The 15,130-nt window shown below is 42.4% G+C and overlaps 1 protein-coding gene across 1 annotated transcript in view; it reads right to left on the reverse strand.

Annotated features, from left to right (window-relative positions):
• The window catches only part of TMEM170B (transmembrane protein 170B), a 32,003-nt gene extending 19,814 nt beyond the window's left edge, over nt 1-12,189 (reverse strand). The window contains exon 1 of the mRNA XM_068961128.1: nt 12,093-12,189. Within this exon, the coding sequence (XP_068817229.1) occupies nt 12,093-12,189 (97 nt within the window). The remainder of the gene's footprint in view (nt 1-12,092) is intronic.
• Nucleotides 12,190-15,130: the final 2,941 nt, after the last annotated feature.

Here is a 15,130-nt window from a genome sequence, read left to right on the forward strand (position 1 = left end):
AAATTGAGTTATCTCAAGCTTCCAGCAAATCCAAGGTGTGGCAAATGCCCCCCTTAGTTTCTGACACGAGATCTCTCTGTCTTGGGGATGTGTCCCACACTGGCGGCTCATTCAATTTCAGGGAGATGATGCCTTTATAATCTGAGAATCACCTAGCGTAGGGATTGGCCGAGTATGATCCACGAGTCCTAACAACCACCTGACTACGGGGCACATATTACCACAGGGACAAAGAACCAGAGGACGAAATATCAAGAAAGATCCCAAGAGAATCTGTTACCACCTGAATTGTTAATAAACAGGACTGAACCACTGAACTGAATGATAAAACATACTGGAGATGGAGGAGGGTGCGGGGGTGGAGAATGGCTCATGGTTCTCAGGCCTGGCTGGTACTCAGGCCCAACAACCTCTGGTTTGGCTACTGCCAAGAAATACCGAGAGAAGATGCTCTGGATTACAACGTGGGCTGGGACCAGAGAGGCTTTTGTTGCAGAGGGGAGGCTGCTTATAGACACTAAAGATATAGTCTTCATCACAAAGGCTGAAGGTAATAATGAGCCAATGAAAGACTTTAAACAAGGAAGTGATACAATCACATTTATCTTTGAAAACAAATTGAATATCCTGGCAGATATGGGAGAGGGGGACTAGATGGAGATAAGAGAATATCAGAATGTTTCAAGAATCCAAAGAGAAACTGAGGCCTGGATTTAGGCAATGGCCAGAGAGTTGAAAAGAATGTGAAATATCTGGACTGGCTGACAGTCTGGATGATGGAGGAGAGGAGATGCGATGTCTGGCTTCTCCGATTCCTGCTACAGACACAGTTGAATAGAGCACAGGCCATCAGGTATGGCAACATGGGAAATATATTCGGTACATCTGCAATATATTCAAATGTTGATGAGCAGCAAACAGTGAAGAAGCTAAAGGAAAGAAAATGTCAAGTAGAAAAATATGAAGATCACGTATACATTTATATTATGGGATGTGTTTTTAAAAAAGAGTAAATCTCAAATTTTTAGTATCTCTAATCTTCCTAACTGTGTGACTTGTCAAATTTTAAATCTATGATTACTAAAACAATTCTGTTATTAGATACAAGTTTGAATCAAACTTACTATAAGGAATGTCATTGTTACCCTAACAATGAGAAGAAGATAAACTACAAAATTACAGCTTTTTTAAGCCTACCAGTCAGGTGACCCTGCAAGATAACACAGTAACATGAATTCCAAAGAGGGACCCTCCAGGGAAAGGGTCTCCTGTGGCAAAGCACAGGAGCAACAAATGGGTACCATGTGAGCAGGAAAGAAGATCAGCTGAAATTCTAACTGAAAGTTGAAGTTCAGGTATGTGGTTAACCTGTTAGCCTGGAGTAAGTGACACGGGAAAGCACAGGGTCCCTGTAAGCTCTCTTCCACTGGCCTCTACCAAGCATTCCCTGGAAATTCAGGATCTCGGGCAGGAGACTGACGAGAATAAGCAGCAAGGCTGTGACTGGGGGAACGTGTGTGGGAAAATCTCTCCCAGGCAGGTCGTGGGCCTGCAGAGATGGCTAAACACTGGCAACACAGCACTAACACCGCAACGACCCCGCAGCACTGGCCCGCGCCCCACGCACAATGCGCAACACCACCTTCTAGAGAACTGGAAGCCTAACCACTAACAAGAAAGCTCAAACTCGGAGCACTCCTGAGTCAGTTAAATGAACCTGAACCCCACCTGGCTAGCTGAGGAGGCCCATTTCCAGGCACAAATGTGATTCACCTCAGTCACTATACATGTGAAGGCCTGAATTCAATAAAAAGTGTAAGACACTCTCAAAAATAAGAAAAACAATTCATCATCAAAAAATTAAGTGATCAGACTCAGATGAGCAGACAGGGACTTTATAACCAATATGTCAAAGACAGTCATAGAACAGGTGAACAACTCAAATGAACAGATGGGGGTGGTTCAGCAGAGAGACAGAAAGTCCAAGAAAAAGTCAAATGAATATCCTCAAGAAAAAAAAAAATCCTCAACACAACAAAAGACAAACTAAAACACATGATACCAAAGATGAAGACTTCCTTCAATGGGCTCACCAGTAAACTTGACACAGCTGAGCTAAGAATAGGTGAGCTCGTCACTGCAGCACTATTTGCAAGAGTCAAGACATGGAAGCAACCTAAGTTTCAATTCACAGATGAATGGATACAAAAGATGAAGTGTATATACACGATGGAATATCACTCACCCATAAAGAGAATGAAATAATGTTAGAGATCATCACATTAAGGAAACTAAGCCAGACAGAGAAGGACAAATGTCATATGATATTGCTTATATATGGAATCTAACAAAAAATGATACCAATGAGCTTATTTACAAAACAGAAATAGACTCAGAGACACAGCAAACTTACGGTTACCAAAAGGAAAGAGAGGGAAGGATACATTAGGAGTCTGGGATTAAAATATATACACTACTATATACAAAACTGATAACCAACAAGGACCTACTATATAACACAGGGATGTACTCAGTATCTTATAGTACCTTATAATGGAAAATAATCTAAAAAGCAACGTATCTGTATAACTGAATCCTTTTGCGGTAAACCTGAAACTAACACAACACTGTACATCAACTATATTTCAATAAAAAATGTAAAAAATAAACTATCAGCGAACATAAAGGTTGACCAACAGAAATTACTCAAACTGAAATACAATGAGAAAAAGGAAGGAGGAGGAGGGAAAAGAGGAACCATACAAGAGCTATGCAACAATTCAAATGGTATTAACATACATGTAACTGGAGACCCAGATGGAGAAGGAAGAGATCACGCAGAAGAAAAATACTTAAATAGATACTGGCTGAAAAGCCTAAAAATGATGAAAGATATCAAACCACAAATCTAACACTCCCAGAGAACCCCAAGCAAGATAAGACCACCCAAAAGAAGTAAAAAACAATAAACCAAAAATAAACCACGAAAGCATCCTACCTAGATACACCACCGTAACATGACCTAAAACCAAAGATAAAGGGAAATACTAAAGAATAAATAGGGAAAAAAGAAAGAGAGGAAAGAGACGTATTACCAAGGGACAAAGATTAAGAAGCACCACAAGCTTCTCATCAGAAACCATCAAATCAGAAGACAAACTAGAGCAACACTTCAAAAGACTAAAAGGGAAAAAAAACTGCAAAGCCAGGACCTATATTCAAGAGAAATAGTTTCCAAAACTGAAGGTGAAATGAAGTTTTTTTCCAGAAAACAAAACAAAACTGGGAGAATGAACTGCCAGCAGATCTGTGCTACACGGCCTATTAAAGGAAGCTCTTCAGACAGCAGGGTAACATGAAATGAGAACCTAACTCTCCACAAAGCAATGAGCAACAAAGAAAGTTAGAATATATTGTTTCTTATTCTTAATCACTCTAATATTTTAACTTGATTTAAAAATAAGCTGCTGCATTTGTTCACTTGAAGCCTCATTTAACGCAGAAGTTAAAGCTATGATAGATATTTAATAGCTATCTGCTTCTACTTTTAAAAAGGGGCAAACACATTAGTTTGAAATTTTAATTGTGACACCTTCAAGAGCTACTTTAGTATACTGCCTCTCTCAGAGCTTATCACAATACTGTTTATTACCTACTTAAACTAAATTACCTTTTTATCGACTTTTAAACTGTAAATTACAGTACTCATCATTGAACAGAAAAAAGAAAATTCTTAGAAAAACAAGTTTTTAAAACAGATCATTTTTTATTTAAAAAATCAGTTCAAAGCTATTTAAAATAGTTCCAAAATAGCACTATCTTCCTAAAAAATGCCAATTTGCTCTTTTCATAACTGATTAGTTACATAGTTATAAATGTACAGGGTCAAATGTCAAAATCTGAGTCTATTATGAAAATAGAATAAACAATAGTTTCTATTGTTATTATTTATACACCTTTAAGCATCTTAAATTATACATCCTACCCCCCCCAAAAAATCAGTAACAATGTATTTGTTTGAGTTAGTCCCTGAACTAAAAAACACATCTTTTCAGGGATTGATAAAATGTTTTACAACTTCATGATACAGTATTTCCAAGGGATATTTACACTGAAGACTGAAATAGGAACTCTTTACATCAATGAGCATATCTTCTAATGAAACTCTCAATGTAACAAATTTCTAAAGTTAAATCTAAATAAGAGTCCAAATGAAGGACAGATCAGAAGATAGTACTGAAAGCACAATGGGGAAAACAAATAATGCACAGGCCTGGTAAGAAGAGTCACACCTTTGACAGGATGATAGCAGTGCTGAGGAAGCAGTCATGCTCCACTGAGGTTAAAAAACAAACAAAGACGATAATCTCAGAACTGGAAAGGATCTTCAGATACTGAATCCAGAGTTTCCTAAATCAAGTTTTAAGAAAGCCCAATTCTAAAAACTAATTATTAAATGGTGTTTAGAGCACCAAGAGTTTTCTACGTCTTAATCCTCGCCTGCAATGAAAAAGACGTAGGTCTGATCCCTGGGTTGGGAAGATCCCCTGGAGAAGGAAATGAGAGCCCACTCCAGTATTCTTGCCTGAGAACGCCAATGGACAAAGGAGCCTGGTGGGCTACAGTCCATGGAGCAACTAAAACAAAAACAAACCTCACTCTACAAATTAGCAATATTAAAGGTCTGAAGCCCCACTTCAAAAAGAAAGCTTAATTTTAAAGATTAAAAAAACAAATTTATATGCAAATGGGTAAATGTTTTCCTTAACTCACAATAAAATCTCTCAACTTTTTTCTTAACTCAATAGTTTTAGATCATTTTTCCTTTAACATCAACATGAAAAGTGTTGTCATTGCATGGTCTTATAAATGAGGAAACAGAGGCCTGGTTAAATATGTGGTTTTTCAAGTATAAGAGCAAATTAATAGCATTCAAGGATAAAACTCAGTTTATTGACTCATAAACTCAAGGATCCTATCACTTCTTTAGACCCTTCATTTGCATACAAAAGTCTAGCAGGATCCAATTCATCCTAGTAGGGGGCAAGTTCTGATACCTGCACATCATGTAAGTATTTACATAAACATTGTTAATGTTTAGTTCTCCCATATATATAAACTTCAGATTAAATATAACTTTAGATTAAATATAACTAAAGTGCTTAGGATTTCTTTTAAAATACCATTTAATAAGAATTCTTCTCTGTTGCTAATAGCTCATATAAATAAAACATTTTTTTAAGATAAATCCTAATATTACCCTCCGGGTTTTCCTGGTGGCTCAGATGGTAAAGAATCTACCTGCAATGCGGGAGACCTGAGTTCAACCTCTGGGTTGGGAAGATCCCCTGAAGGAGGGCATGACAACCCACTCCAATATTCTTGCCTGGAGAATCCCCTTGGAAAGAGGACCCTGGCGGGCTACAGTCCATGGTGTCACAAAATGTTGGACACAACTGAGTGACTAAACACACAATATTATCCTCTAATGTTAAAAGGCAGTCACTTTTTAAAAAACTGGGTAATAGCATCCTCCTGGAAATGAGTCACTTATGTTGAAATTTTAATAAATCTTTAGCTATACTACACACTCCAAATTTAGATTGCATTATATATCACAAGACAGTTAAAATATCACACAAAAAAGCTTAATTTGTTGGCGTTCCCAATCCTTGAGCTCTCAATACTAAAATCACCTTAGAAAGTGGAGTCACTCAATTGTGTCCGACTCTTTGAGACCCCATGGACTGTAGCCTACCGGGCTCCTCCGTCCATGGGATTCTCCAGGCAAGACTACTGGAGTGGGCTGCCATTTCCTTCTCCAGGGGATCTTCCCAACCCAGGGATCGAACCCGGGTCTCCCTCATTGCAGACAGGCGCTTTACCATCTGAACCACCATGGAAGCCCCCCAAAAAATCACCTCAAGAACTAGTTAAAAATGTACCTTCCTAGACTATGTTCTCAAGGGTCCTAATTCGAATCATAGCAGTGGACTGGGGCTATGGACTGTACCCTTAACCAGCCCAAAGTAACTATGACATGTAGCAAGATTTAGAAGCCATGCTGGATTACAGTCATTCATGGAAGGGGAGGGACAGGGAGAGAATTTTAAAGTGAAAACTGACTCACTATACATAATACCCAAGAGTAATATTATACTTTTAAATTTAATCAAAACCTGGTAGTATCCTGAACCATCCTAAAAGCAGGTAACATCCTCTCCTTCATCTCCATCATTCCTTAAACACGTTCTTTCTCTACTCTCTACCTCTTCTGTTGACTTCCAAGTCCCATTATCTGGTTCTCTCTGAACTCTACAAACCACCAGAGTACTATTAACCTGAAGGTTAGTTAGCATTTCTACACTATGAACAACCTATGGATGACTGACATTTTCATTTTTGTTTATCAGTGTTTACCACAGAGACTGACAAATCACTCAAGATCAAGAAATACCCAACAAGACTGACCCTTGAAAATGCTAGCTGCTGCTTTTTAGTATAAATCCTCTACACACATTTAATGAAACAATACATTATAGGGCCACTTTGATTATAGGAAGGGAAATGCATGCGAAATGTTTTGCACAGGACCTGACATGCAGTAGGTGTTCAGTAAACAGGGCCTCATTAGAATTATTCATCTGATTCTAAGGTAAGTTCAGTGGTTCTGAATTCTCTGGGCTCTCCTCTTACCTCTGACCATTCTGAATACCAGTTTCCTACCCTGATTCCAATTCCTCTTCCCCATCTCTACCTCATCCTTCCTCTTCTGTTCAGGATTCCTTTCTACAGGAAAAATGTCTCCAGCTATTCCAAGTCCTCTTTGTGAATTATCTTACTTTTCTGGTCATTCCTTCCAATCACTATGCAAGAAAAGAGAAATGCATTTATATTCTGATAGTTAACTATTCAAGAATCAAACTCATAGCCTACATAGTCTCAAGACTTATCTGGAAATTGCTTTAGGTTTAAGAAATATCTGGACCTCGGACATGGTATTGCCAGAAGATACAGATGAATCATTCAAAGATAATGAGGTGGGAATTAAGAAAGTAAAAACCTGAAGATGACAATTCTAAGTTTTGAAAAATGATAGTGGCTTCATTCTTGATCAAGATATACAGCTAGGTCTTCCAAATGACAAAATCCTATAGAGTAAAAAAGTCACTTATTAATTGGCTCAGCACCACAAAAGAATAAGGGATTGTTCATGTTTTCAGAAAAAATGAATTTGAGGATCAGGCACAAATACTGAAAAGTAGCACACTGTCTTTAAGACTACATTTACACTGAAACATGTGTATCACCATATGTGAAACAGATCACCAGTGCAAGTTCAATGCGTGAGACAGGGCACTCAAGGCTGGTGCACTGGACAACCCTGAGGGATGGGATGGGGAGGGAGGTGGGGAGGGGGTTCAGGATCGGGGACACATGTACACCTGTGGCTGATTCATGCCAGTCATGTATGGCAAAAACCACTACAATACTGTAAAGCAGTTAGCCTCCAATTAAAATAAATAATTTTTAAAAACACTACAGTTTCAAAACATATCTGTAAGTGGACATCTGAGATCATTTTACCTACATCAACTCACCGGCTGTCATAGATCATTTAGGAATGGGACTTTACAGTACAGGATAACACCGAGGGACGCAAACCTGTTCGGGAGCACCGCCAAAGAAAGGTGCCGGCTGCACAAGCCCAAAGTGCTGCTGCTGTTGAGTCATCGAGTCCTGTCCAATTCTTTGTGACCCCCTCAAACTGTAGGGCCCACCAGGCTCCTCTGTTCATTGGATCTCCTTGGCAACAATACTGGGGTGGGTTGCCCTTTTCCTGCCCCAGGGGATCTTCTTGACTCAGGGATCGAAGCCCCAGTCTCCTGCTTGGCAGGCAGATTGCCACTAAGCCACCTGGGAGGCCCAGTATGAGATGTGAACAATTACAAATATGCACAGCACATACCAAGTTGTTTTCCCTCTTTTTTTCTGATAATCCGATTAACACTAAAGTGGCTTAGCAACTACAAAGTCTAAAGGGGGACTATAATAGTGTGTATGTATACAGTGAACATAAGCACACGTATATTTTATAAACACACACACAGACCTCTGACCTTCATTCCAGTTTTAATTCCCAGTCTCTCGGTGTTTGTATCAATACAGGAGAGAGCACCAGCTCCCACATTTGCTGCTGACACTGAGAGGGGTGCAGCCTACCTTCGCTTTTTTTCCTGGGGACCAATTATTCCTTTTCCAACACCAACTGGGCTGTGTTTATCCAGGGGTCTAAGGATCCTGCCTTTTTTTAAGTAAAAAAATTCTCTAAACTCTTAGCAACCAAACTTGGGTGGGAACACAAGGTTGGGAAGAAAATAAGGATACATTTCACTGTAGATCATTTTTTAAAAGTCAGGTTAACCATGAAACTGAAAGACTATATACATACTGACTCTAATTTTAAGTTGTGGCAAGGAGGAGGGCTTCAGGACGTATTCAGAGAAAGAAAACAATTCTTGAGAAGGAAGGAAACCACGTATCTCTCTACTTGAGTGAGCTGAATAAGCATATAACCTACATACAGTTAACAAACAATTTGGGAATCCTGAGAATCACACACACTGGGAAGTGGCAAACACAGAAGAGGACCCTGGCAACAGTTGCTAAGTGACAAAGATGGGGTCTCTAGGGGTTAATCTCTATACGGAATCCCCATACTACTGTCTTCCTGCAAGGAGAAAAACACAGACAGAAACTGGTATAATTTCTAAAACTAGATGTATAATATGGGTCACTAACTTTTACAGAGACTATGGCAACTTAACATTTTAGAAAGATTATTACTATTATTATCACTAGTCAATATCTTACAATGTCCAGTATCTTTTATTTCTGGAAAAACTTAGTTCCATTCACCCATTCTTGGGCTCATTTGGGGTGAATACTTACACAACGACTTTTACGTGCCTTAAGATTTATCATCTCTCAGACCTGCCTGAGTTAAGAACTGATGTGGAATAAAACCAAAAGGTACAGAACTGAGAGTCAGTGAACATCAGTTCTAGTCCTGTCCCTGGTCATTAAATGACTGTTTGGTCCCAGCAGTGTTTATTTCAGTAATTCTAAAATGAAGTAACCAAACTTTATAACTTCTATCTCTAAAATGCTAATCTAGTTCTAATTTCTAGTTCCTATCACTTTTTAAACATGTATTTCTATCAAAGCAATACATTCACAAGACTAGTTTCTAAAAGCTGGTCTTTAGATCTAAAATCTACATCAGCCTGGTTCTACACTATGCTCCTTACTAGTTTCATTTCCAAGTTTATGATGATGACAAAAATGCCTTCTGACTTAATATGAGTCATCACAATCTGAAAAAGTAGCAGTTTTCACTTATGAGCTACCTGATCCAAGCAAGGCACTCTACGCTTCAATGTCTGAATCTATAAAAGGACAAACACTAACCTCTCTCAAAATGGTTGAAAAGATGAAATAAAACACATGAAAGAATGGCAACTAGCAGCAAAAATAGCATTTGTATGTATTAAAGGTATGACAATTATCTCCATAAATTGCTTAAACACCTTATGTCCTCCTTAAAAGCACATTCACTCCAACAGATGTAGCTGAAAAATAAGGCAACCAGAATGTTTTAATCATGCATCTGTGAAGTATTGTTTTAAAAGCTCAAAACACATGCATTGAGCATATACTATGTGCCAGATATAACATGCTAGGATTCCAGAATTCCGTAATTACGGCAAGGACCCAAACTTCAGAAAGCTCACAGTCTCGAAGACACGAATAAAACAGAAAATGTAACTGAAAACGTAACAACAAAAGCATGTACAAGGAGCAGAAGTACCAGGATGAAGCGAGTAATTCACCTCGTTTGAGGACAGAGAAGTAGCTAAAGCAGCTTGGAAAGGGAGAAGGAGTGGTTCTGCAGGCAGAGACCAGGGCTTCAGACCCGCTTAACCATTTAGAGCTACATGATGTGGGTCAACTTAATTTACCACCCTGAGCTTCTTTGTAAATCTACTGTATTCTGATGATTAGAAGTAATTATTTGTAAAGCGCCTGATACATAGCAGGCATTCAAGAAACAGGAGTTATCTTGTTTCACAAGTCGGGTTTGACTACTTCTTTTCAATAGACTGAGTTCTAAATGGCACTGCAGGTAACATCTCTTAACTAAAGATCAAGCTGCATATGGGATCAGGAAGGTCACCAGCATGGAGAAGGCCACAAGGAGCCACATCAGAATGTCACCACCAGCAGAGTCCGTTTTTTAGCAGTGATGCCGTTCCTAACATGTGGTACATTCACCTAGTGGTGAAGCCTATTTCTAATCTGTTTTCTCCATTTTCACAGAATTTTGCATACTCAAGATTGTATTTATTTCCTAGAAGAGGTTCCCATGCTCCTCAGTCCCACCTGAGTCCTGGTTTTGGATATTCAGCATATCCCATATTCTTTATAAAATGGCAAAGTCCAATGAGAAACTGATGATTATTAAGATTACATAAGGAGATAATCAGAGCTAACTGTGGGTTGAGACTACTATTGTTAACCTAATGGTTGACCTATGGGAACTGTAAGCCACTATAATGATTCAGAATCTTTAAGTATTTCAAAATATTGTTAACTCTGGCCAGGAGATTAAGTTACATTTACTCTATGGTCCCAAAGTTACTTTTCTCTAAATATCCCCTGATGAGCTAAGACAGTCATTAACAGATATAAATACATATACTCAAATCCTTGTTTTTCATTTTACAACATTTGAAATATTAACAGTGGATAAATACAAGGAAAGCCCTAAGTAAGATAAAGCGGTCTATCTCAAAATTCAACTGAATTATAAAATGGTTTTATGTCAATTTAGGTCTTTCAGGACTAAAAACATGTTCCTGACCTGCGACACACAATGCCTTTAAAGTCAGCCCTCAATTTTTCTCTATGAATATCTGAATTCCATATATGCTAGATTTTATAATATCATGTATCCTATCAAGACAGGTTATATTTATAAAATAGTCATCATCCTCTTAACCAGTTTAACATAATGCATTTTGAAATACTAATGCTCTATCAAAATTAGCTGTCTTATACAAGAATTCAATCCTGAGTATGTCTGTAAGATTTTTCACTGAGAAGCAGGCACTGAGGGGTCATCAAACCGCAACTGAAATCACTTTCCTGTAAGCACTTGTCTTTAGAGGGTATGTTTTAAATTCAGGGTATAAGACAAGCATTTCTATAGTAACCAAGCCAGAAGTTTCTTCACAAAGCAGACCTACAAATTCGATTTTTAAAGTCTGAGTATTATGGCTCACTTTTACAACCAGAAATTGATGTTAATTATTATAACATTTTAAGTCCAATTCCCTCCTGATAGCCTGGACTTGTGAAGGGAAATACACAAAATTATCAAATGTCACAGGGGCAGTATGGGCAGAGGGAAAGAGACAAAAGGAGATAGAAGAAGAAGACATACAATAAAAGCAAAAAGTGCTTAGAACGCGCTAGACCTTGGTCCAGCCCGTGACCTAATATAATCTACTTAAGGAGTCATTTATATCGCCAAAAAAAATTAACAACTGAACCAAACTGATCAATGCGAGCTGGTAATTTAAGTCCTGCATTCGACTTGAGATTTGCTAGAAAGAGCTAAATCAGAAAAAGATCGCAAGAGCAAGAAGCGCGTGTGTGCGCGTGTGTATGCAGGTGGGGAAGTGTGTGTGTATGCGCTCGCGCGTGTGTCTGTATGCAGGTGAGGGGGGGCATAAATAAAGGCTAAGTGTACTAAGACTCGGCGCTAAAGCAGTGCCACGCGTACTACGGAGGCAGGGCGGGAGGGAGCGAGGCGAGGGTCGTGGACTGTCTGCAGCCACTCTGGAGCCCCGGGGCGGGGGGCGCTAGTGGGGCCGGAGTCGGCGCCCCCAGAACGGGCACAGACCGGGTCCCATTCCCATCCTCCACGCCGGGACCGGGGGCCGCGAGCTCCGGAGCCAGGGCGGCGCGGGGATCCCGAAGGCGAGGGGCGGCGCCGCGTCCCGCTCCCCACCGGGCGCATCAATTACCCGTGAGGTTCCTCAGCACCGTCCCGTGGGCCCAGAGGCTCAGGACCTGCTGCACCGACAGGTTGATCATGGAGGCGTCGCCCCCCTCCGCCTTCATCTTCCCCGGGGGACGCCCGCCGCCCTCTCCTCGGGCTCCGGGGGCGGCGGCGGGTGCGCGGCTCCTCCAGGCCGCCGCCAACGCCGCCGCCGCCGGGGGAGGCTTCGGGGCGCTGGGCTGGTCGCTGCTGCCGCCGCCGGGCCTCCGCCGGGGGACCGATCAGCGCGTCTCCCAGGCAGCCCCCTCCCCGCCGGGGAGACATTGAGGACGGCCGGCCGGCGAGGGGCGGGGGCCGGGCGCTCTCCCCGCGCGGCCCGCGAGCGAGGAGGACTCGGGGCGCTGTGGAGGCCGCGGCCTGTCAGGGGCCGCGCGGCGCGCGTGAGGAGGCCGAGGTCACGCCGCGAGGGCCGGGGTGACGGGCAGCCGGCAGGTGCAGCCCCCGACGGGGCCCAGGCATCACCGCGCGAGGACGACGAGAACCGCGACGCGGACGAGCCGGCGGCGGCGGCGGCCGCGGCCCCTCCTGCCGCCCGCCTGCCCACTCTCCTGCCGCCGACACTCGAGGACCCGCCCCCTCCACCCGCGGCCGCCGGCGGGCCGCTCGTGCGCGCGCACACGGGCCCCCTCGCCGCCCGCACGCCCCGCCCTCGCCGAAGCCACCGCGCATGCTCACTCCCGCGACCCGCCGCCCTCCGACAGCCGGCCGGCCCCGAAGCCCTCCTCCTCCTCCTCCCCACCCCGCCCCCTGCAACGTCTCGAGCGCGCGAGCTCGCGTGGCTAGCGGGGCCGAGCCGGCCCCGCAGTGAGGCGGGGGAAGCGCGGCCTACGTCACTAGCGCCACCGCCGGCCCTCGCTGCTGATTGGACGCTCCGAGGGAACCGCCTCCACGCCCTCCCTCCCTCCCTCCCTCCCTCCGCCTCCCGCCCCGCCCCGCCCCGCCCCCCGGCCGCGGGCGCGCGCCCTGGGAGACTCCCCCGCCCCGCGGTACCCGGAGCCCTAGGCCTAGGGCTGCGGAAGGGACCTAACGCTGCGGGAAGCTCAGTGTCCAGCTCCCACAGGTGGATTCAGTAACGGTTCACGTCTTTGGTTTCGAATGAAATGCTTTGAATAAAAAGGTTTGAGTACAACTTTTGTTTTTAACTGTAAATACCTCAAAAGATTTGAAATATGTCAGTTTGCGAGTTTATTTATTTTTTTTTTTGAGAGCATCAGATGACCTGCAGAATATATTTGAAGGCCATTGAAACAGACCCACTTAACGATTCATCCAGTGGATTCTTCCTACAGGAAGACCCTGGGCCTCGCGTGGTTCCGCCCATCTGAAATCACCGACGGTGCCCGGGGCTGGGCAGGTTTCCCACACCTCAAGAAGCGGGCTAGCTCTGTTTTTTCCGTGACAGTATTCTTTGTATGTAAATTATAGACGTCTCTATTATTTCCACCCCCTTCCCCATCCAGGACTTAAACTAGATCTCACTTCCTATGGTTAGCTGCCTATCTTCATGTCCATGGGAGGCGGAGGAACTGTCTAAAGTTCAGTTACAACAAACTAAACTCCTTCAAGTTTGAAACCATTTATTTTGAAAACTATTAAGTTTGGGTAATAAAAACATATGCACTAGGCAGCCACCCCTCCACATCCTTTTGCGAAGGAAAATCTGCCAAGGACACCAAAGCTCTTTGCTGAGCAAAACGCAGAAAGGGTGAATCACCTGTAAAAGAGTGTTCTTTGGTGACTGCTTTAATATATATATTTATATATATATATATATATATACGTATAGTTATGTATTTGTGTTTATGTGAAAAAAAAAAAATGTACAGCCCAAGAATGGTGAGTTAAGTTTCATCTGGGGCAGAATGAAGACTATAGCCCGGGAGACAGCCTCTCAGATAACTGTGAGGAACTGTTCTGAAGAGGTGGGGCAGGTCACTGTATGTGACTTCCATGAATAGGATGCTTGCACTTAAGCACACATTTTGGCAGACAGTTACTGCTAGTCACAAGGAGCAGATATCTCCATTAACGATTTTAGTGCTTTTCTAGATAGGTGAAGATGTGCAAGAAACTGGGCTCATAAAGTCTTCTGAAAGGCTCTAACTATCTGAAGACCTGTTCTGCTAGTTTTTCCTGGAGATTAGAGTGCTTCATTCCTGATCTCTTCCCTTATCTCCTTTCAGGCATCCATTGTACAGGAGACAGGGATCAAGACCATCCCCATGGACAAGAAATCCAAAAAAGCAAAATGGCTGTCTGGGGAGGCCTTACAAATAGCTGTGAAAAGAAGAGGAGCGAAAAGCAAAGGAGAAAAGGAAAGATATATGCATCTCAATGCAGAGTTCCAGAGAATAGCAAGGAGAGATAAGAAAGCCTTCCTCAGCAATCAATGCAAAGAAATAGAGGAAAACAATAGAATGGGAAAGACTAGAGATCTCTTCAAGAAAATTAGAGATACCAAGGGAACATTTCATGCAAAGATGGGCACAAAAAAGGACAGAAATAGTATGGACCTAACAGAAGCAGAAGATATTAAGAAGAAGTGGCAAGAATACACAGAAGAACTGTACAAAAAGGATCTTCACGACCAAGATAATCACGATGATGTGATCACTCACCTAGAGCCAGACATCCTGGAATGTGAAGTCAAGTGGGCCTTAGAAAGCATCACTACAAACAAAGCTAGTGGAGGTGATGGAATTCCAGTGGAGCTATTTCAAATCCTGAAAGATGATGCTGTGAAAGTGCTTCACTCAATATGCCAGCAAATTTGGAAAACTCAGCAGTGGCCACAGGACTGGAAAAGATCAGTTTTCATTCCAATCCCAAAGAAAGGCAATGCCAAAGAATGCTCAAACTACCGCACAGTTGCACTCATCTCACATGCTAGTAAAATAATGCTCAAAATTCTCCAAAGCAGGCTTCAGCAATACGTGAACCATGAACTTCCAGATGTTCAAGCTGGTTTTAGAAAAGGCAGAGGAACCAGAGATCCAATTGCCA

This window comes from Capricornis sumatraensis, chromosome 22, assembly GCF_032405125.1.
Source record: "Capricornis sumatraensis isolate serow.1 chromosome 22, serow.2, whole genome shotgun sequence".
Lineage (NCBI taxonomy): Eukaryota > Metazoa > Chordata > Mammalia > Artiodactyla > Bovidae > Capricornis > Capricornis sumatraensis.